Source organism: Ostrinia nubilalis, chromosome 27 (assembly GCF_963855985.1).
Source record: "Ostrinia nubilalis chromosome 27, ilOstNubi1.1, whole genome shotgun sequence".
Lineage (NCBI taxonomy): Eukaryota > Metazoa > Arthropoda > Insecta > Lepidoptera > Crambidae > Ostrinia > Ostrinia nubilalis.
The window spans coordinates 8,304,928-8,328,511 of NC_087114.1; the positions used below are offsets into that span (position 1 = coordinate 8,304,928).

A 23,584-nucleotide genomic window follows, 5' to 3' on the forward strand; every position below is an offset into this window, starting at 1 on the left:
CGTGACGCGCATACTACACCTCCCCCGCTTTTTTTTTAATTTTTTTTTTAAGTTAAGAAAAAGAAAAAAAATAGTTAGATAAGATTTGAGAAAAAAAAACGTTTTGTATACGTTTTAATAATTGGTTACTTGACACCATAATAAATCCAACATATAAGATTGAGTAAAATAAAACAAAAACATATTATTTAAATCAGCGGTGTCAAATAACCACAACAATTGAATAGTGTTAAAAATATTTAAAAAAAAATCTTAATCTAAACGTGTTGTTGATGACTATTAAAAATATTTCAAAGATATCAATTTTATGTAATAAAAATAAAGTCACATCCAAGTATTTTGTACTAGTACACAAGTCATATCCATTAAAGTTTCCATTTCCGAGATAAGTACATCAGCAATTCTTATGAGGTGGCCACCCTCATGTTTTAATAGTTAGTAGATCTACCTACTACACTTACAAGTCATTATTTATTTATTTATAGTCGACTTAATTCATTTTAACATATTTTAATCATGGTACTTTTATAACATGTGCGCGCACTTTATAATAATATTTATTTATTTATAATAATCATTTAAATTAAGGGATAATTTTAAGACTTATTAATGTCTCCAACTATTCTCACAGAGATATCTAGTATGCACCATGATCGAACGAAGGATAATTCCCCTTAATATTATTTATTTTAGTACCATGTTTACATAATATTGATATAATATTTCAATATTCATCCAATATCTAACAAAATACTTTACAATCTCACAAACCTACGCAATCAATGCACAAGAATATCTTAAAACTTCTGGGTGATCAGTCCAAATAATTAAAAGTATCATATGTAATGAATGCATGCCTAACTTTTAGCTCACCTTTACAAACAATATCAAACTATTTTATAACTTTTTCCTATCTGAATTTCAAACCAAAACCTGCATTATAACAACAAACCTTTATCTCATATAGCCTTCATCATTTAATAACATTAACGTACATTCCTATGCCTACAGTTTTCTAACTTACAATATTCCTCCTTATATTTTTTTTTACAATGTATAAATTATATCCTGTCATAGAATCAAAATTATTCTTATTATTATTATCGTCTTATCCGTGCAATCATATTTTCCATTTCATAGTTATTACATAATTTCTAGTTACATAATAAGTCATTTACTATACTGAATATACTGTAATAAAATCATAATTAAAACAAAACAAATAGATTTTAAGTAAAATTATTTACGTTCATAGTCGTAAAAGTTAAAATGTATGTAAATCATTGTGTGTTGACCCAAATAAATCGGCAATCTATAAGTCAGCCAAGTGATATTTTACCTACACTGCAAAATATTTTTCATCATATCAATCATCAAATTCTATAAGTATTACGTTTTAAATGATATAAATTACTTTATTATTTCGTCATTACATAAATATTTTAATTAGTTATATTACTGCATCATGAAAAAATGACAAAACATTGTTTTACTTCAAAGTTAAATCCAATCAATCAAATCAATCAATAATCCTATTAATGTTCTATTAAAGATCCATATTAGAGATGTTATCTTGGTGGTCTTAAAAAGTCTACAAAATTATGACAATGATTTAAAGTGTTTACTTGCATACCAAATACAATTATTGTTTAAAATGTAAAGATCTTAATTACAGCGAAGTATTGTGTCGATACGCTAGAAAATACCTACATGTCATCATAACGTGTCTGATGCTAAATCACGTTTTGCTGATTTGCAATAAGTCGTATGCGTTGAGTGCAATGACATGACTGAGTAACAAAATTATTGACCTACTTTTAGACAATCAAATTATTTTAAAAATTGTTGTAATAATATTAATGTAAATAATTCCTAATCAAATAAAATGTAAAAAAATGAGACTGTAAAATATCACTGGTGTAAAACTACATAACATTGCCAAAATATAAATAAAATCTTAAAAAAATATCATGAAATAAAATTATTATACAAATTATCATTCTTTCTTATTATCCAGTATTACTATATTGTTCAATATTATTATGTTATCAGTAAATTTACTAAGTCGTCAACAAACGTTATTATAAAATGTAAAACAATTACACGATAAAAATATTCAAATTACCTAGTAATAAACATTTTACATCTTCAATAAAAATATCAAATTCTATATTTATTCCTTTAAGTATATAAAATTGCAATTTTGTGAATTAAGTTTAAATTAAATTAGTACATTCAATATCCATAAAAATATTCTCACAAAATAATTTACTTTACAAAATTACGAAATTATTAAAAAAAAATCATCAAATTAAACCAATAAATTAACATTTCAAAAATTAAATTAATCTCCAAAATTTAAATGATAATCATAATTAATGAAAAAAAAAAATTACCGTAGAACGACGACCTAATTTTTAAGAGGACAAGAGGACTTTTCTTCATGGGGCACATGGGGACTGAGAATACTACTGCACGGGGACTTATCATGACGTAGGGTTCTCCCGGCTGCGACCACTTCCGACTCGAACACTCCCGGCACCCCTGCTAACTGCTGTCAACCTCATCTGGCTCCATCATCGCCCGGCTCCCAGCACACTGTTGTTACCTCATCTGACTCCATCATCGCCCGGCGCCCAGCTTATCCAATTCGGTCCGTTTTCTTGCATCTTGATCAGGATCAGGAAATTCTTGATTTTTGGCACTGTTATTTCTATTTCACGTACGCATTTATTTTTAGTTCGATAATTTTATTGAAGATTTATTAATTAAGTCCAATTTTAGTCCATTTTTACGAGTCCACTTTTCACTACATTTTCAACATTATTTAACATTATTTTAATTAATTTTAATATTTTCTACTAAACCATCTGCGCAATGCTGCGTGAGCAGCACTGGCAGGGTCGCCATGCAACGTTGGGCGTTGGGACGATTAAATAAGTAGACTGACTGCGTATTAAGAGCTATTAAGCGTGCGTTTATTGACGTGCATTTCCTTATATACTATGTAAGGGATGTGAGTGTGTGCGTACGTGACGCGCATACTACAGCCTAGTTTTAAACTTAAAGGCTACACCCACCTGTAAGATATCCCTCGCTAAGGGTCTTCGCTAAGAAGCTTCTCAAGTCGCGGCGCCACCTCCGGGCCGAGGTTGACTGACTGTTTCGTTATAAACTAGACTCTATGGCTCTAATCTTAAAGACTACACCCACTTGCAAGGTACTCCTCAGCGAACGCAATCTTGATCTTTTCTTTCTGCTGGTGCGTGAGCACCGGGTCTAAGTTCATCCACTGTTTCGTTATAAACCAGACTCTATGGCTCTAATCTTAAAGGCTACACCAAAGTCCGACGGATTAGCAAGCTGAAGTGGCAATGGGCAGGGCACGTAGAACGCTGAACTGACGGCCGATGGGGCAGCAAGGTTCTGGAATGGAGGCCGCGTACCGGAAAACGCACCTACAACGTGGACCGACGACATCATAAAGGTAGCAGGGAAGCGCAGGACTTAGGCTGCTACCAATCGATCAACATGGAAAGTATTGGGGGAGGCCTATGTTCAGCAGTGGACGTCCTCTGGCTGATATGATGATGATATAGCTCCTAGATTGTTATGAGCGTCTGGTAAATGATATCTAAACGGATTCTATCTGAAGAAATAATTGAGAAACTAGTTGCATCCAGATTTTGTTTGGTAAGTGATGTAGCTTCTAGGTTGTTCTGGGCGCCTGGTACATGATTCCTGCCTGAGTAGGTTTGTTTGAATTGAGAGTGAAAACTTGGTCTTCACTTGGAAACAAGCCATTAAGTCCTGGAGCTTTTCAGCACCTGATATACCATGTCAACATGGAAAGCATTGGGGGAGGCCTATGTTCAGCAATGGACGTCCTATGGCTGAAATGATGATGATGATGATGACACCAACCAGCAAGGTACCCCTCAGCAAACGCGATCTTGATCTTGTCCTTCTGCTGGTGCGTGAGCACCGGGTCTTCGCTGAGAAGCTTTTCGAGGCGCGGCGCCACCTCCGGCCCAAGGTTGACCGACTGTTTCTCAGTTGTGTTGTCGTTTACGTTTAGCCCTGAAAATAATTAAAGTATCTCTTTAAATTCTTGAGCATATAATTTTCGAATAGGCTAGATCACAAAATTTTAATTATTTGTCCGTCAAACAGATAATTAAAAAATATTAGACTAGTATTATTTTTATTAATTAAATAATAACAGTGCTACATCGAATTGAAATGGCGCATTACGTCACGCCTATGTAGATTTTTTAATCAAAAGTGACGTCACCTGACATTTCAAGTCAATTTATTATGTGCAATATTTTTTTATTATCTGTCTGAAGGACTAAATAGAATTTTGATTTCATTACCCAGTGTAAGAAGTGCACACATTTTAAGTGATAACACAAGCAGTGAACAGAATTGGTAAAATAGAGTAGGTGTATTAGTAAGAAGTAAATTAAAAAGTGGTGGACTAGGCGGCACTAGGTGGACCGACGATCTGGTGAGGGTCGCGGGAGGTGCCTGGTTGTTGTGGAAATCCTTGGGGGAGGCCTCTGTCCAGCAGTTGACGTCATTTGGCTAAAATGAATACAAAATTAAGTAGTAGAAAAACTTGGAAACTTTGAATGCAACTTAAGCAAAAATTGACGTATTGTATTAACTTCATATTTTTAAGCACTTTAGCAATTTACGTACCCACACAAATAAAATAAAATAAATTAATCTACTTGTTCCTTCTACCTGTCATTTCATTTCACTATAGCAACCCCTACGACACACACAGCTATACTGACCGAAGAACTTACGCAGTCTATTAATGAGGTTCGGGTTCCGTTTGAGGTCGGCATGGATCCCCCTCTCCGTCTTGAATCCTCTGGCTTGTACGTTGAACCGGAAGGTGCTGTCTTGAACGCTGCGTGCGAGGAGGCCCACAAAGTTGTCTGTGAAACTGAATCTGGGGAAAGAAGTTCCTTGTTAGTTGATTTTAGAATAGTATAGAAAGCTTTTTATTTGAAGCAGGCAAGACATAAGTACATTACAGAGCATGTCAGCATTATTTTTGTTTGAGTGACCCAAAAACATTAACCAACATTGGCATTTATATCTGTGTTTGCCTCAAAATGTTCAAGATCATAATTTTTTCAGCCACAGGACATTCACTGCTGAATATATCTTTCGATGATTTCCATAATGCTCGGTTGATTATGGCCTGCATCCAGCGCCTTCTTGATGCCTTTATGATATCATCGGTCCACCTTGTGAGTGGTCGTCCAAAATGGGTTACAGAACATTTTTTTTTTGTTGGCACTAATTTTATCAATGCTTCATAAATGTATGTCATGAAGCACTTGTAAGTAAAATCAGAAGAAATCCAATAAAAATCTATCTATTATATAAAAGAAAGTCGTGTTAGTTACTCCACTTATAACTCAAGAACGGCTGAACCGATTTAGCTGAAAATTGTCAGAGAGATAGTTTAGAGCCAGGAGAAGGACATAGGATACTTTTTATCCCGTTATTTATTGCCATTAAGGCGGAACAAAGTTCGCCGGGTCAGCTAGTTATTAATAGAAAGTAAAGAAATTCTTAGAACAGTGACAGATCATTACCACACACATTATATCACTGAATTAGACAATGTAGGACACAAGTAAAGAAAGGCAGTGACCTTATGATAAACTATTGATACTTTTAAGATAAATTGAACTACTAATTAATACTGTTGTATTCAAGTTTTGTACACTGCAAAGGATGATGGGCACAAATGTATGGAAAGTGGTACCCGCTCCAATAGCCATAACCAATATATATTTCAAAAGGCCTTTAGATGTAGAAAAATGTCTGCTATGGGGCCAGTTCTAATTCACGTTTTGAAAGCAGTAATTCCACTAAGTATTATAATGAAAGTATAACACAATCATCCATGTATACGACTATGTACTATGACTACAATCTATTAATATAACTAAAAGAAGTCTTGAAAAGGAAAGGATTATACCTACGATGAACTACCCAAGCTATTAGCCCTTTATTCGCTTTCATCATCATTATCATGATCATTTTAGCCATAAGACGTCCAGTTGAACATAGGCCTCCCCCAATGATTTCCACAATGGCCGGTTGGTGGCGGCCTGCATACAGCGCCTTCCCGCTACCTTTATAAGGTCGTCGGTCCATCTTGTGGGTGGACTTATTGGGTCTTGTGGGTTTATTCGCTTTAGCAACCCATAATAAAACCCTTAAGAAATAATAAAACTCTAACCCCTTTAAATAAAAGTTACACCCTAGTTGAACTCTGATTTAAATTGTCATTTGGTATGTAAATGTCATTTTAATCCAAGGTTCATCCTAGGTATAACTTTTTTTAAATAAGGGGGTAGAAGTTCTTCAAATAAAAACATTTATTTCACAATTATCTCTATCAATAATTATAGAGTTAAGGAAGGATGCTGGAGCAGTAAACCCTTTATGCCTCGCATAACCTAAGTACCAGAAGATGGACACGTATGATACTTCGGTTACACAAAAAGTATGTTTATCTTAGAACGCAACCAGATCTGAGGCTGGTGGCAATAGTAAATGTTGTTCGTCTTGGTAAGACCTTTCAAACGATACTAGACACATATCTATTGAAGCCGGGTACCATTTTGCCCATTGTCCTTTATTAATATTTCAAATCTAATAAGAATCTTCTTGTAAGCCTAGGCGCAGGCCAACAACTTTGTTAATCAGTATGGACATGTAGGCACATTACACCAATTTGGTATCGGCTGATTCTTCGTACAAATTAGAATAGGCTAATTGTACTACAACAATCTATAACACATATTGAGCACTTAGAAACTTGAAAATGTTAAATTTACCTGGTTTTATTCCCTCGGATGTCCACAGTGACGGTAGGCGGCGAGTTTGCGGCACACCACCCATTTTTATTCTGGTCAAAACTCTGTGCCGATACATAGGAGACTTTTCTGGTCGACGTCAGCTCCCTGGCGCAGGCCAACGGCCTCCGAGCACCAGTGAGACTCGCCAGAGAACGCACGTCGATCCTCCTCATCTCATTCAAGACATCCTTATCAAAATTTTTCAGGGTCTCCTCCAAACTTTGTGAGCACAATGTTGCATCATACGAACTCGCAGCACCCTCTTTCCTCGTCACATTGCTGCTTTTACCACTAGTGTGCTTCCTATACCTAAATAAGCACGCGTAACGTGCCGATAACTGACTAAAACTAACTAGAATCTGTAAAGAGAGGAAGGTTATGTAGATGACAAACAAATGTGTGTACGCTCATAATAAACACTTTAGAACGATGTACACGAGGACCAAACACTCACCTGGTTTTGGGTGTTAATGGAATTCAATGAGAACATGTTACATGTAGGTGAAAAATATGTTTTTCTTTTCTGGAAGTGCACTCGAAAATTTTGTAGGCTCTTACGTCAAACTTAATTTTCGTAGCGAAAAATATGGCGAATATTTTCACTTCTATAAACTCTATGGTGAGCACAAGGAATAAAATTTTTTGTAATGTTTTGAACGTGTTTTGAATTTTATTATTCTTATTTAAAAAGAAAATTCAGGAATATTTACCATTGTTCTCTAAATTTCTTTTGAAATTCCGTGAAATGTATTTTTTTTTTGACAGTGCGACCATATCGTAATAAAAGTAAAAACATTTTTGAAAGAATAAAATTCAGATTTAATGTTTCAGTGTTCGATATTTAACTTTTCAAAGATTTTTTTTTACATTTTGTTCAAAATTTGTAAGTTATTCTAAATAATTTTATTTTTCAATAAATCTTTAACTTCTGCCTTTCGAACGTGCCGCAGTTTTGGCTCTGTTTTGTCTATGCTTTATTTGGACAGTAAAATCCAAAATGGCGACGAGCGATGACGAGCCTATGCATTTATATGAAGTTTTTCAAAACTGTTTCAATAAAATAGCGAATAAACAACAAGGTGAGTGAGATATTGCATACCGTGGCTCGTCTCGCATCCCTCGAATTAGTTATCGCGGTGCTGTGAAGTGTTTCATTGTGAAAATCAGCCAAAGTGTTTGCGTGTTATGCCATTTCTGTGTTGGATACCAGCAGCATTTTTTCAAAATACTTCCAAATAACGCAACCTACATGACTAAAGCGGACAAAGCAAGGTTCCTCGATGTTTACCGCAAGTATATAATTGAAAATTAAGTCGGTTTTATAGGGTAAAACGCCCGCACAGGCTATGTTTTGGTCACACAGTGGATTGTCAAATGTGCTCCAACCCATTGTGCTGTGTTAAAATTTCGAGCAAATTGTATGGTTTCGCCGCTGTTATTTACATTGGCGAATACGTTAAACGTGCAGTAAGAAAAACGCGTCGTTTTCAGTCTTACAATAGTGTTTACAGCGTTGTAAACGTGTGGTTGTATCATACAATGCCTTGCAAGATTTTGTGGATGCATTTTTTTTCGTATTCACATCAATGGCATCTTGAGATGTCAGCGAGGTATGTTGTTGTTACTTCTTGGCGTTTTATATCGGCGATTGCCGTTTTTACGTCGCCTTTGTGCCCATGTTTACAGTGAAATTTTGTTTATTTACCCATGAAAGCGTGAGCGCTATGTAGATGGACGCTACGTACCTAGTTTGAGCCAGGAAATCGGCAATACTATATTACAACAGGTAGATCCCACTGGATTCCTAAAAGAAGAAAAAAGCTATTTTTACTACACTTACCACGTTGATTCTTGTAGTTTTATCAAGTTCTTGTAAGTTTTTTCAGACATAAACTGATGCAATTAGGTTATAATATTTATAATGAATTTAACAATAATAATATTTTAACCTTCTCTCCAGAGACTGACACCTTAAGAAATACTATTATTAACCTAAGTACAACCTCTGTGTATTTTTCAGGGTACCTGAAGTCTAAACTTCTCCTACATTACTCTATGTAGTGTTACAAACACAGCTTAGTCACTATTACTAAAATAGCAGCAAAAATAAGCATCCAGGGGGTATTTGCTCATCTTATTAATTAATCAGAAAGCTTAGCAAGTTAGAGAAATTGTTGCATTACAGTCTATTTTTAAATTACTAAAAGATGATAATGATTTATGATGAATTACTTTACAGTATTACTGGTTTGTATTTTTGGGCATGCTATTTATATTTCACATGAAAGTCTCTCCATTTTGTTGTGTATAGGTAGACCCTTTTTAGTGCTCCAATACACTTCCCAAATATAGCTGCTCTATCATTACAGAATATTTGGGCTAGCGTTAAAAATTAGTGCAAGACTCAGTCACCAGTATAATGGGTGATTCACTGACTATTTTAAATGCAATCCAATGCACAAACAAGTAAAGGAAACATCAAATTTTTGTTTATGTTATACTAAACACTTAATTATTTCTCCAACAAAAGATTTCTATGTAATTGATGATTTGTATAGAAGATAAATCTCAGCATAAGTTTATTTTCTTGATTCAGAATGGCTGTTGAAATAAAAACAATCGTAAATTATAACAGTTTAGATAATTTAGGTTCTGTTTATAGTTTTCTGGCTTGGCTATAGCATCTTGCAAGTATTGCCAGTGGAAAAATACATTTGTTCAATGATATTTAGTGTAGGTGTAAATGACTTACAGAATTTATTTTAATAAAATCAAAATAAATTCAGTTAGTTTTAGGAATTAATTAATGGCCCTTTGCAAATAGTTGATTGCAGAATACTGACACTTAGAAAGACCAAAACAAGTTGGAATAGCACATTTTCGAGATGATCAATGATGTTAATTAAAATCAAAGGCCACCATAGCAATGGTTTAAATACCTGATAGTTGGTAAATAAAGAAAATTATTAGTACTTGCATTTCTATGAATAAATCTCTTGGGGTAGCTAAAAAAACATAAGTAGATTATTAGTGCCTGTTTTCACAATTAATCCCAAATTTTTCAGTGACCCATAACAGGAATTTTGTTTTCATAGGGGTCACTTAAAAATAACTAGGGTTTATTAATATTTCCCTAAATCAGAAATAAAGATTAAACGGGGACATGCTACATAGCTATTTAAAGCTTCATCATTATCAAAAGCCCTTTACCACAATTACAGTCCACTGCTGGACTATGAGCCTCCTCCACATTATCCTCCTAATCTTAAAACTTATGGTAATGTAAAATAATTAATTAAATATAAATTATTTACTTACATTCATGCATCAAATTCTACTAATAAATAAGTGGGATATTGATAAAATATTGAAGAACATGTAGGAATGACATACTGAATTTGAAATTTCTTTTAGTCTTTCTTATACAAACATTTTTAATAATCCAAAATTTCAAAAGTCCTTTCTCAATCATAGGAAACTGTGTAGCAGTATTCAGCTATGCGCGGGCGCCGATGCGATACAACGCGACTGTGAACCTAAACAACAAGTGTTAGAGTTTGTATTTGCTTGCAAATCATAATGTATCTACACCACCAATCGATCAATAACATTTATTGTTACAATCAAGCCCTGGCCTTGTTCTGAATAGTAGGCAGTAATAAGTACATGACTGTCGCATGTGATATCTATTTGGACTGTGTTTATGCGAAAATTGTTGATAAAAGCTCTTAACGTTAATGCCTTATGGCTTTGGAGATAAAGCTTAAGTTTGCTGTTTACTAAGGGCTCGTTCCCACGGCCACGGTAATAATATCATACAGTATTGTAACTTCATATAAACCGACGAAACGCGAGCTTTCCTTCGAATTTCAAATCTCGGGACGTGGTCGAAATCCAAAAGTTAGGGGTGTCGCGAATGTGCTGAACGGACGTCGATGGCCTAGTGTTGAAAACTGACTAAGGTGATTGAATTTGACTGACCGTCATTTACGATCTTTGTCAAAAACTAGTCATTAACTGTCAGAAATTGTCATTTTCAGTCAGTTTGATTTAAAATGAAAATTATATATTGTATAAAACCAGCTTTTGCCAACGATTTCGCCCGCCTGAAATTAAAGTAACAGGTCATTAAGTACCTACTTATTATGATTAGAAGATTCAAAATTATTTTAGTATATTTTTTTAAATTAAATCTACTAATCACAAAATAACACGCATTTTTATCCTATTCCATTCACAAAGTATTTTGTTTGTCTAAATAAAAAAAAACAATCACAAAACTAGATAGAAATTCTAAGTAGACAGATGTAATTTTATTAGAATGGGTACTGTAGGTAAGCAGCCCTATCGCATATTGTCATACCGTGACGTACAGCGGGGCCGTTGACATTTTTTTTAAAATATGGCCGAGTTGGAATACTGTATAGATAGTATTACCGTGCCACGGCAATCAAGTTGTGCAGGATCCAGCATTACTGGTTGTACTGGACTGTAGATCCTTTCATCCACGAAGACGCGCCCCACTAATTTTTAGTCGAGGGAAGGGCGGGGTGCGGGGAGTTTGATCCGAACAATCCGAGCGTCATTATTGTAGTATGCGTGTACTGTACACTAATGGATAATTTAGCGTGTACCGATGACACTCAAATATTAGCGGAAGAATGGTGGGGCGCGTCTTCGTGGATGAAACGATCTATAGTGTGACCACTTTTTGTCCTTGAAATTCGAACGGATCGGTTTTTTGCGGGACACTGCAAACGGGATGTTCGCGTACTATACGGGATCCTGCAAAAACAGGATGGCTTAGGAACAAGCCCTAAGTACATGTTGATGTCTTTTTCGTACATAATATGCGTGAGAGTGGATTGTGTTGTGGGTGATACGCATTCGGGTCAAACCCGCGCGTAAGCATATCCGCATAACACAAAAAATCGGTCAAGTACGAGGAACTTATTTACGAAGGGTTCCGTACCTTTGTACAAGATTTAAATGCACGATGCAGTTTCTTTTATTGGCCCTTTTTTAAATTACCTACTTAATTTTATAGAGTTACTGAAAGAAATAATCCATGAAAAGTTAAACTACGGCCATTTGTGCCCTTTTTGGTACAGAATGTACAGATATCCTAAAACCTCTCTAAGGCCTTAAAGAGTAAAGTTTTCAAGTTATCAATGTTGCAAAACTGGCATGGCAACCCGGCTTGGAAGTAGCACCTTTGAAGTACGAAAACATTTTTTTATTTTCAGGTACTCAGGTTGATGGATAGATAAGCCTGCAATGTCTGAATTTAACTGGGACCAAATCACCAGAGATTTTTAATATGTATCATCTTTTTCACAAACAAATAATGTAATGCCAAATACCGTGAAGCTGGAATATCCATAAAATGTAGAAGTAGTTCTCAAATCCGTAGCGACTACCACGAATTTGTTTACACAAGTGCGCGGGTAATATATTCGGTACAAAACCCACAATTCACTTAGTCACACCTAGATACGAATGGCCTATTTGGACCACTTTCCCAAGTTGGGGCGTGTTTGGTATTCAGGTATTTACTGCAGTATCTCATGATCATCTCATGGTGTGATCACCTGGAATGATCTAGGACAGTCTTTCCGAAATAGCTTAATTCCGTCCGACTTTTTTACCCAAAGTGGCCGATAAGTTCGCAAACATCTTTGGGTTGTGCTGCGCTGTCAACTTTTGGCCACTTTGTATGTCACGAATTATTTTTCGCTGACTGTACAAAACTATTTCAGTCCGTGAAGCGATCGCGACATCGTATCTTACCGTCACAGAAATTAAAATTCATCATTTCTTCCACGGTACAACAAGTAAAAATCATGCCGCTGGGGTAATGTTTTCGAAGCATTACTGCAGCGGAATCTTATTTTCTCCAATTTTTACTAAACCTTATTGGGCACAAATTCTAGATTCTCGGCACATTTACAGAATATAAGGCACTAACTTTTCCATATATTCACATCTTGATCAGCGTCACCATGTCGCTGAGGTAACGCACACTTTCCTCACTATAAGACTAGAGTCTAGCCCAAAGAATATAGGTATTATGATGATAAAACGAGCTATCAAGTTTATTTTTGCCTAAAAACTACTGCTCTTCTAAGGTTAAACCGAACATCCAAAAGTCATACGCAGTTCATTCGCGAACCGTAAAACTATCGGTGCCGGTTATTTAGTATAAACAAAGTATTGTTGGCTACAAATAGCCTCTATAAATCAGCAGCCGTGAAATATGGACGCATTTAAAACTATACGATATCGCGGGAAATGCAAGTTTTACGGGCAAAATGATAATAATTCGGCGTTTTTAGCGCTTGCTCGAATTTTGGCTAAACTTGTTATGCAGCGTCATCTTGATTGGCCAATATGCGTAAATTGTTAATGATCATTATGGTTCCATAATCCGTTCGTTAATTTTTCTTCAATCTGACCCCTCATTCGCGCCCACGATCTGGGTTCTGGGTCTATCTAAAAATTTTTAACTCGAAACTGCAACTTGAATTTTCTGATAGCCTAGTAAAATGCTAGAAAAACTATAGCACTATACCACGGGACTATTCCCACCTCTCTTTCCCACCGCTGCAACTCCTGTGTAGCCAGGATGTACAGTTTGACCGCCAATAAAAATTATAGCACTATACTGTAAAACGGACTTTTCCTGCCTATTTTCTGTATAATAAGAGGTTGATAAGCGACTGAGTTTCTTCCGCCACTTCTTCTCAGCACCAGCCAATATGTTGTCCTGAAGTGATGGTAGAGACGTGTTTAAGTGCCTAAAGTAGTTCGTTCGTTCGTTCGTTTCAACCGAAAGACTTTCATTGCTGGACAAAGGCCTCCCCTAAGGATTTCCACAAAGACCGGTCCTGCGCCGCTCGCATCCAGGCACCTCCCGCGACTCTCACCAAATCATCGGTCCACCTAGTGGGAGGCCTGCCCACTAAAACTTGTGAATTAAATGTAAAATCTTTTCGTCAAATCGCCTCTCTCCGAGCCCATTCTAAAATCCGCTTTTACTATCGCACTGAGTGCAACATTTAACGGTGGATCTAATGAATCTTCCATTTAATCGCTCTATAAAAACTTTACGCGCTCTGTGGGTCACGTGACATATACAGTGACGTAAATCACTGTCAGAGTTAATAAGAATTGGGCTTGGATTAGTGATTTGTTGATGAACTGAATGATGGTTTTAAGATTTGAGAACAGCTCCTTAGATAAAGTAACGTTTGTAATAGTTTCAACTTCGAAATCGCTGCGAAAAACGACGGAGCGAAACGATTTCGGATTAAAGGAGTCAATTTGTCTTAGCCCCCTGGTATCACGCGACTCTGGATCTACTACCTACACATGTCTGCTGTTTGCCAGTATAATATTTGTACTATTTTACTAGCTTCTGACCATGGAAAGAAAAACATTTATTTGGTTCAAACTTAAAAAATATAACATGGCTTCTTCCGTGTCAATACTGTCATTGGATATCGCGGTCGGTCATATCGCGCGTTTGGTGATCAAAACCTCTTACAAAACTACACTTTTACAAAGTACACACACATAAATATAGATAGAAGCCACTTTATTTATTATAGCGACATCAAAAGACAATAAAGTTATCGTTGTATTTTTCTAATCAAATAAAATAAAATCATAATCATTAGATTCACTCATTTAAAATTAATTAGTTTGCTCTATATCGCACAAGTCTTCTAGCCTTTTAAGACTGTCCTACTGAACCAATCGATCCACTTTCAGCCTTAAACTTTAGCCAGCTTTTTGCCTGAGCTTCTGAATGCCTCGGAGGCAATTAGCCCCACTAATAGGTGATAAATACTAGATATCAGACGCCATAAGCGAAACCTTGGGTAATGGTGGTTGTGGAGTGCAAGCGCAGCGAATGAGAGGCGAAAGATTATATCCTGAACTTATTTTTGTCCAATGCTTCGCTTGCGTGAAATTCAGTTTGTCTGTCACATTATAAAAATATAGCCTACTAGCGGCCGCCTGCGACTTCGTACGCGTGGATCCCGTTTTACCTCTTTAGCGATTGAATTTTGCAAAATCCCGTCTTAGTGAGCTGAGCACCTACGTTCTAAAAGAACCCCCATGCAAAATTTGAGCCGCCTAGCACTTGTAGTTTCTGAGATTTCGATGAGTGAGTGAGGCAGTGACCTTTCGCTTTTATACCTTAGATAGATGTTCATTCGTTCGTTCGTTTCAGTTAATGTACGTCCACTGCTGGACCGACCCTGCGCTGCCCGCATCCAGGTGCTTTCCGCGACCTTCACCAGATCGTTGGTCCACTTAGCCACACTACGTCTTCCGGCCTGTGGTCGCCACTCGAGAACTTTTCTGCCTCAATAGCCTTCAGCTCTACGAGCTAAGTGCCTTGTCCACTTCTTCTTGTCGTGTCGACAACAAACCTACACAGCGTCAGCCCAAAACTCCGCCACAAGAATGACGTTGTCAGTAACCTTCATTAAATCTTCCTGCGTGCAGTTGTTTGGGCACGACATCATGTCATGTCCACTGCCACTTAAATGATTTAACAATTTTAGCTCATTTAATAAGTTGTGGAAAGGCGTGCTCACTCTATAGGTATTATAGCTTCCACTACACCCCGCCCTTACCAGTCCTAGTACCGAGAGTTGCTAGTATACATGACAGTACAAAAAACTCCAGTCAATCGCATCAATCAAACGGTGCGATTTTCTATGACAAACGTCATTGAAACGCGAAGCTATATTTGGTGTGTCGTTACGTATGGCGGGTTTGGGGTGAGGCATAAGCGGTAGCGATTTGAGTGCCTTAGTTTTGGCGGAGATTAATTATTTTTTGTAGGCAACAATATGGACATAACTGACGATTGGTTAATTTGACTACGGACACAGCTACGGAAAATAATGTCTTTAAGTTCCAACTTGTAACTTCTCTTATGTTCTTCTGATTTAATTTCGTTGCATGTCCAATGACAGTTTAACTTTTCCCCGGGACAAACTAGACCTTTACTGGTTTTGTTTTTATTGGGGGTCAAGCTGTAGATCCTGGCCACATTGGAGTTACAGTGATGGGAATAAATCCCATTTAGCCTCTAGTTTGTATTGATAGGACGTAGGTAAATAATCATCATAAAAGCTCAATGCCGTAAATGCATTCTTTCTGGGCTTGTCAAACTTTGAAAGTACATAAAACTAGTGCCAAATTTACTCATCAAACATCTTTTTGAGTCTTCAAACATAAGCTTGTAACTTGCACCACAATCCCACAGATTTTACAATAGATTGACACATTTTGAACCTGTATGAATTTAATCTTGCTGCAATGTTCAGCTATCTACAGGGTGATTAAAATTTAACCATATACTTAAAACAAATTTTAAATTCGTCTTGTTGTCAGGTAAGCGTACTTCTTAAATTCCCCGTAGACTACAGATTTTTTGTCAGCTGTTACTTTGTATGAGAAATCGGCTGATACCAAATCGGTTAATATGCGCACTTTTATACTTGTTTATTACTGATTAGCTTTCCGCCCGCGGCTTCGCCCGCGTGGAATTTTGTGTCACAGAAAAACTTTAATCGCGCGCGTCCCTATTTCAAAAACCGGGATAAAAACCATCCTATGTCCTTTCCCGGGACTCAAACTATATCTATGACCATCAAAATCGGTTCAGTGGTTTAGGCATGAAAGAGAGACAGACAGACAGAGTTACTTTCGCATTTATAATATTAGTAAGTATAGATTAACAGCCCGACCAAACTATCGACCGACAAAAAGTCTCAAGTCTGCGGGAGCTCTTTAGAGCGATCGACTTGATAATGTTAATTAATATACATTTCGTATAGCAAATGAGCAGAATAATAATTAACAGCAAAATCTCAATTAAAATTGAATAACAACGCCTTTCCCATTCTATTTTTACTACTGTCCTCACCTGAAGGTTGTCTGGATGCGATCGCTTTTTTTGATAAGACCGAGTCATAGGACGTCTTGTATTATTTTTATTTTTGCTGCATGTAAATGTTATAACGATTTCTATAAAAAAAAGTAGCCTAAACGAATTAATAATTAGAATAAGACTATCTGCTGTTCTGATGAAAAACTTACTAATAATCTATATATATATCTATAAATGAATAACTTTTTAACGGGTAAATTCAAACCTCCCACTTTGTTTTTCACCCGAAAACTACTGAACCGTTATCGATAGTTATTTTATACAATGATAAGGCGTCTCTCTCTACCGAAAACTGACGAAGTCACGGCGGCAAGCTGGTCCTTGATACCAATAAATTCCGTAGGGTTGTGGAAGTAAAAATGTTCGTTGTTTCAGCCAATTGAAGTCCCGCTTGACAAAGGCCTCCCCCAAGGATTTCCATAACGACCGGTTCAGGTTCTTCCCGCGACCTTCACCAGATCTTCGGTCCACCTAATGGAAATAGTAGAAATGTACTGGCTTTTTTGCTAATTCTTTTGGCTAAATAAAAAATCAACCTGTGTCGCTAAAGCCTGCCGAATAAGGACCGTCACGTCGATAACTGTTACACGGGTCGCATTAATCATGGCCTGTCAAGATGGACTCGTGAGAATGTTTGAGGAAAAGTTGCAGTATTTGAACTATTAGAAGTTACTGCTAGTTTCAGCCAAATTAAGTCTAATGCTGGACAAAGACTTCCCCAAGGATTTCCTTACGACTGGTCCTGCGATGCCCGCATCCAAGTCTCTTACTTACCAGGACCACCTAGTGGGAGGCCTGCCCACACTATTTATTAGAGAACTTTTCTGCCCCAGCAGCCTTCAGCTCTACGAGCTATGTGCGCCGCCCACTGCCACTTGATTTTTAGCAATTCAGCGGGTTATGTCGGTCACTTTGGTTTTCATGCGAACTAGACTATTTCCACTTCTCGTACTCACCGCTGCAACCCCTTTGTAACCAGGATCTTCAGCTTGGCCACCAATGTAAACCCAACACAAAGTTCTGGCAGAGGAGAATAGAACCGCTCGCATTCTTCATGTGGGTATCGTTAGAGAGACTAAGGAACAAATACGCCAAAATCAAGACTACCCAACTACTCAGGTTGGTTAGCGTGGGGAGTGTAGACAAAATCTTCTACTATTTATTTGTGGACTGTAAATAATGACAAGGTGAAGGTCGCGGGAGGTGCCTGGATGCGGGCGGCGCAGGACCGGTCTTTGTGGAAAATCTTGGGGGAGGTCTTTGTCCAGCAGTAGACGTTTTTCGGCTGAAACGAACGGAATAATGTAAATTTCTAATTGTGCTTCTTCTCATGACTCCTCATCCTCAGTGGTAGGGCGAAAACTGTGCATCTTGACTACAGTGGTTATCAGTCCACCCACAGATAAATTTTTGATGAAAATTATCACTTTACTTACTTTATGTAAGTAAATTGTCGGCCGTTTGGTGTAGTGGTTCAGAACGGACTACTATGCCGAGAGGTCCCGGGTTCGATTCCCGGCCGGGCAGAAATTGAAATGATGAATTTTAATTTCTGTGACGGGTCTGGGTGTTTTCTATGTATAATATGTATGTATTTACAAAAAAAAAAGTATTTAAGTATGTTTATCCCGTCGTCTAGTACCCATAGTACAAGCTTTGCTTAGTTTGGGACTAGAGGCGCAGTGTAAAATGTCCAAGGATATTTAAAAAAAAAAAAAAAAAAAAAAAAAAAATGTACTTTGATATCTCATCGTCCCGTTCTCACGTTACGTATGTACCAATCTACAAACGTTATAGGATGTCATTTTCACCTAAACAGTTTCCATAACAATTTTCCTGTCCACTTCAAAATATCCCACCACAAAAACGGTCCAATTACGAGCAATCAACATTTCTAACCGATTTTAAAATGCACAATCGCATACTTCCACTCGGCACTCGCGAGAAACTATTCGATGTATTATCGATAACTCGGGCGAGGTTAGTCGAGCATTCGATGGTAATTCAAGTCTGAATGCTTGCTGTCGTGTTTGCTACTTTGGTGTATCAATCATATCTTTGATGGATAGATCTGTAGCTGGACTTTTAAGTCGACTCGCTGAATTAATATTAAAGATCTTGAGGTATTGTGGTATAGGCTACTAGCTCACAGATCAAACCATTGAACGGATTGCGCTGTATGTATGGCACGCAGCTTTTATAGAAACACACTATGTATATTTTACAAAACAAGAAAATAATGAAATATACAAAAGAGACCGCACAATTTCGGCGGTCTTATGCTATAAAGCGACCTCTTCCAGACAACCTAAAGGACAGTTGTTTAGGATAGATAAAAAGGAAACTAATTATGACGTAGGCATCCGCTAAGAAAGAATTTTCCAAAAATTCACCCACCAAAGGGATTTTTTTTTTTTTTTTTTTTTATGTGATAGGATGAAACGGGGTCCAAAATTTAACGCGAGGGAATCCGCTGGGAAATGCTAGTCAGTCATACAATATTTACAAAATTGGCAGTTTATCCACAAACGATTTTTGATTTTGGGAAATAAAAACAAAATGTATCTTGTGTGCATCAACTTGTTTCTATCATTCCTACGATTTACTTTTTTATTATTTTAACTCAAAGATTGACTTCTTTTTTATGATACGATAAAAATGTTAATGTTAATATTACAGTTTAATTAATTACTTTAGGTATAGGTGTTTTTCAAGCGTGACGATAACCCTGTATTGTAGTTTTGTAGTAATTAGCGTTGTTGATATTAAGAAGCGTAATTGAACACGTAATTGAAAGTTTATCGCCACTACAGCTTTATCTTACGCGTGTCGATTCATGTTTTTTTCCTTGTAATACAATGTAGTTGTTTATTGCCAAGAAATAGGCATCAGTTTTTAAAAAAAGTTTACATCGATGATTTTTTATTTTATTCAGTACATTAGAATAACCTTTTGCGGTAATTGTGGTACATAATGATAGTTCATAATAAAATATCCGTTTCAATTCTTTCTTAGTATCTTCGTTTTGGTGTCAAATAAAACTTTAATAGTAATTCTACATTTTTCAATTCCTAGATGGCTCCTACGTATACTGGCGTAAGTGAAAAAAGTAAATTTTACAGGAGAGCCATTTTAGTGGCCAGAACCATATTTTTGGGTCATATCTTCTGACCTACTTAAACGAATTTAATGAAATTTCACATTTAGCCTTAACATGTGATGCTTTTGCTACTGCTGTTATAAATTTTTATATTTTTCTTATATATTTTGAGATTTTACGCATTGCCCTTTTACGTCGGCATATTTCTATAATTTCATGTATATTGTTCAACGTAAAGAGACTTAAATGACAACGTAAATATAATATTTTAAGCGATTACTCTCTTTATTTATGCATGTAATTATTTTAATTGTTATCATGTGCTATATCAATAATAAATCAGTTAGAAAAGTCGTTTAATGTACCGTTTTACGTTTTAACGCAAATACGCCCATATACTGTGCTCGAGATTTAGTTAGGTCTTTTAACATAATGTGTCATATTTTAAAAAAATATAAATAACTTGAAAAAATCGAATTGCCTAAGGCGGGAATTGAACCCACGATGCCTTAGGCAGTTCGATTTTTTCAAGTTATTTATAATTTTCAAATTAGTTTGAGATGCGACTCTTAACGCTAAAAATTAAATAACTATATAATGTGTCATAATTTATAAATAAAACAATTTGCTAAATATTTTCATGGCTTTATTTAAGATTTGGATTATAAAAAATATATGTTTATGTAAGCAACTACTCGTATAGATTGACGAATCGTATGATTGGGCTTTATACGTGGCGTAGTTTTGCACATACGCCTATTTGCCTAAAATTTTATTTTGTATCTAAGGGAAAAAAATTTTTTTTTTCTTACTGATGTTATAGATTAGAGCAAAGTGAAATCATTGCTTAAATAATTGGAAAAAGGCGTAAGCGGCAGTTTCGCCCTTATACGTAGGAGCCATCGTATATCTGTTCCTGAAACGATTTTAGGAACAGAAATAGTGCCTAATATTTATAGTTTTCTTAATATATCATTGCCAATTAGGTACTAGCTGAATTTGAATAAGCTTCTGGCATGTTGCTTTGCGTTAGAGGATTAGCCACATTCGAAACTTGGGAGAATTTTTGGAGCAACCCCACTGTCATGTCCAATAATCAGCTCCATCGATTTGCTGTAAATATTTAAATGCTGATTTAGCAAACTGACATTTAATTAGCGTGTACTACAAGTTATCTTTGACATCCGACCTAACAAGATAGACGCAGTAACCCGCGATAGCCGCCATAAATTAAATTAATAATTACGATATGCGCAAGCGCTCCAGACATGATGGCACCGACGCTCTTTGTTCGTTTCGCTGCGTAATTGCAGTGAGATAGTAAGTCGATAGATCTGTGCCCCGAGCACGAATAAGGGTTGCCGCACATTCACACGGCAAGGGATTTGTGAAAATAGGCTGTTGCTTCGGTAATCCTAAGCATGCCATGGCTTGCTAAACCATTAACATTGTTTCGTGCAAAATATCGAGACCGATATTTATTCGTTCTTGGGGTTACTGATCACATTTTGCGATGTAAAAGCGGTAACCCATATTTAAAATCTTAAAATGTAGAGTGTAGACTATTGAATTAGTACTTAAAAATTGCAAAATCTTGCTTTAAAGGACCTTTTTATAAATTTTTATGATTTCCGTATTAGTGAAAGAAAAAATAAAGAATATTATAGAGGAATATGGCCTACATTTCTCATTCTCCATGTGACCAAGTCTTGAAAGCGGCATTGTCTGTCAGAAACATCTAGAACAGTGGTTCTTAACCTTTAAGTCATGAGGGACCATTTTACCACATTTCTTTCTTGTCAGGGACCACACGTGGCGGCGTAGCATAGCACCCCCAGATAGAAGAAATTCGAGTTGAGGACGTCACTTGTTTATTACGATGTCGTCGCGGACCACTTAGAATGCCTCCAGGGACCACCGGTTAAGAACCACTGCTCTAGAATGTCCATCCATTTGTACGATTCCTTATCAGGCTTTTGTTTACAAACAAATCCATTTTTTCATTTAGTAGTAGTTGGCGACACGTTTTCAATTTCTTCTGTGTAGGTTTCCTGGTACTTCATGATAAATTCTTGTACTAAAGTACTAAGTCTAAGTTCGCGGATGACCAGCTTGTTGACATGCCCCTCACGAGCATGTCAAGATAAATGCTAAGCGGAAGCTTATTGGCATGTCACGGTGGCTCAGTAATTGTTTTTGTTGTTGTTTTATACTGTGTCAATAAAAATTTTCCATTTCTATTAATTAAGCCTAGGAACGAGGAGGGGCAACCCCAAATAAAACGGGAAAAGTGTGCCTTTTAAGTAAGACTAGACTATTCACAACCTTTTTAGATTGTTGATTTGTCAAATTAGAATGTTAAAAAATTCTTTTCTACTTACCAGGTCAATTGATAATTAAAATATTAAGTATGCGGATATACGAGGATAAAAGATTTGCCATATTTGGGGACCTAAGCTCTTTATGTAATGAGATAAATCACTATCACTACATAGTATAAAACAAAGTCGCTTATAGCTGTCTGTGATCTGTCCATATGAATGCTTAGATCTTTAAAACTACGCAACGGATTTTGTTGCGGTTTTTTTTATAGATAGAGTGATTCGAGAGGTACGTTTAATATGTATAGTATACTTAGCACCCATGCGAAGCTGTTGTAAAAATAATCGGATCAAGTTGTATTAACCTGACGGTGTCAACACACTATTCTAGCACAGTTTATTGGTATGTCATACGTATTATAATCTACGCAATCCATTTGCGCAGCTGCGTGCGCGCCGGACTGCCATTGGCCCCCGCCGGCGATGAGTGACGTATCTGTTGTTCGAATTTCAAAAATAGGTAAATTAATGAGTTTTAATAACCTTTTTATTACTGGCAGTCATCTTTTTATTAAATTGAATCTATTTAAATGTAGCGATATCCTCTTTTGAGTCTGGAAATATTGTTGAAACGCCAACTTAACTAGTCGAATTGCTAGCAATTCGCTATGATTGAGACTTTCCAACTGTCGTCCCCCTTTTTTTTTAGGTGGTAAAAATGCAATGAGTTGCATACCCGCCGCTGAAGGGAGGGGCCTACCCACTAAAAATCCACCAATCTCCGTCTTATTGAGCAGAGGCAGGAGCCGGTGTAGCTGCAACTCCTGTGTAGCCAGGATCTATTGCTTGACCGCCAATAAAAACCCAACCAGTGAAGGCCAAGTTTGTCGCAGAAGAAGTAGGAAGTTAAAAATGTTTGCACCACTAGGCTCAAAGGAGGCTGGTCTAGGCTTCGAACCCCCAGAGCAACCTGGATTTTCATTGGTTGTGTTTTTATCTGCGGTTAAGCTGTAGATCCTGGCTACATAGGAGTTGCAGCGGTGAGAACGAGAGGTGAGAATAGTCCCGATAGTCTAGCCTAATTAGGTTCTAGAATTAGTTGTACCAAGTAACTACAGCATACAAGTCCCGCACACGACAGATCGTGAAAGGATGAGTTAGCCAAGCATCAGATAACCGAGGAAGATAGATCCAATAAAAATGCTGGAATACTTTTAAGGTTTTTTCGCACGACTAGTCTATCAACCAAGTCAGGTCCCAGAATGTTATTAGCTGAACCAAGTAATAACAAATCCTG

The 23,584-nt window shown here is 36.7% G+C and overlaps 1 protein-coding gene and 1 long non-coding RNA gene across 2 annotated transcripts in view; one reads left to right on the plus strand and one right to left on the minus strand.

Moving 5' to 3' along the window:
* The window catches only part of LOC135084817 (ATP-dependent zinc metalloprotease YME1L), a 32,166-nt gene extending 24,677 nt beyond the window's left edge, over positions 1-7,489 (minus strand). Inside the window, exons 1-4 of the mRNA XM_063979558.1 lie at positions 7,348-7,489; positions 6,873-7,252; positions 4,815-4,963; positions 3,925-4,080 (exon numbers count right to left, since the gene is read on the minus strand). Coding sequence (XP_063835628.1) covers positions 3,925-4,080; positions 4,815-4,963; positions 6,873-7,252; positions 7,348-7,383 — 721 coding nt within the window. The 5' untranslated portion in view covers positions 7,384-7,489. The remainder of the gene's footprint in view (positions 1-3,924; positions 4,081-4,814; positions 4,964-6,872; positions 7,253-7,347) is intronic.
* A 443-nt stretch (positions 7,490-7,932) lies between these two features.
* The window catches only part of LOC135085067 (uncharacterized), a 40,766-nt gene continuing 25,114 nt past the window's right edge, over positions 7,933-23,584 (plus strand). Inside the window, exon 1 of the long non-coding RNA XR_010260011.1 lies at positions 7,933-7,972. This is a non-coding gene — a long non-coding RNA (uncharacterized LOC135085067). The remainder of the gene's footprint in view (positions 7,973-23,584) is intronic.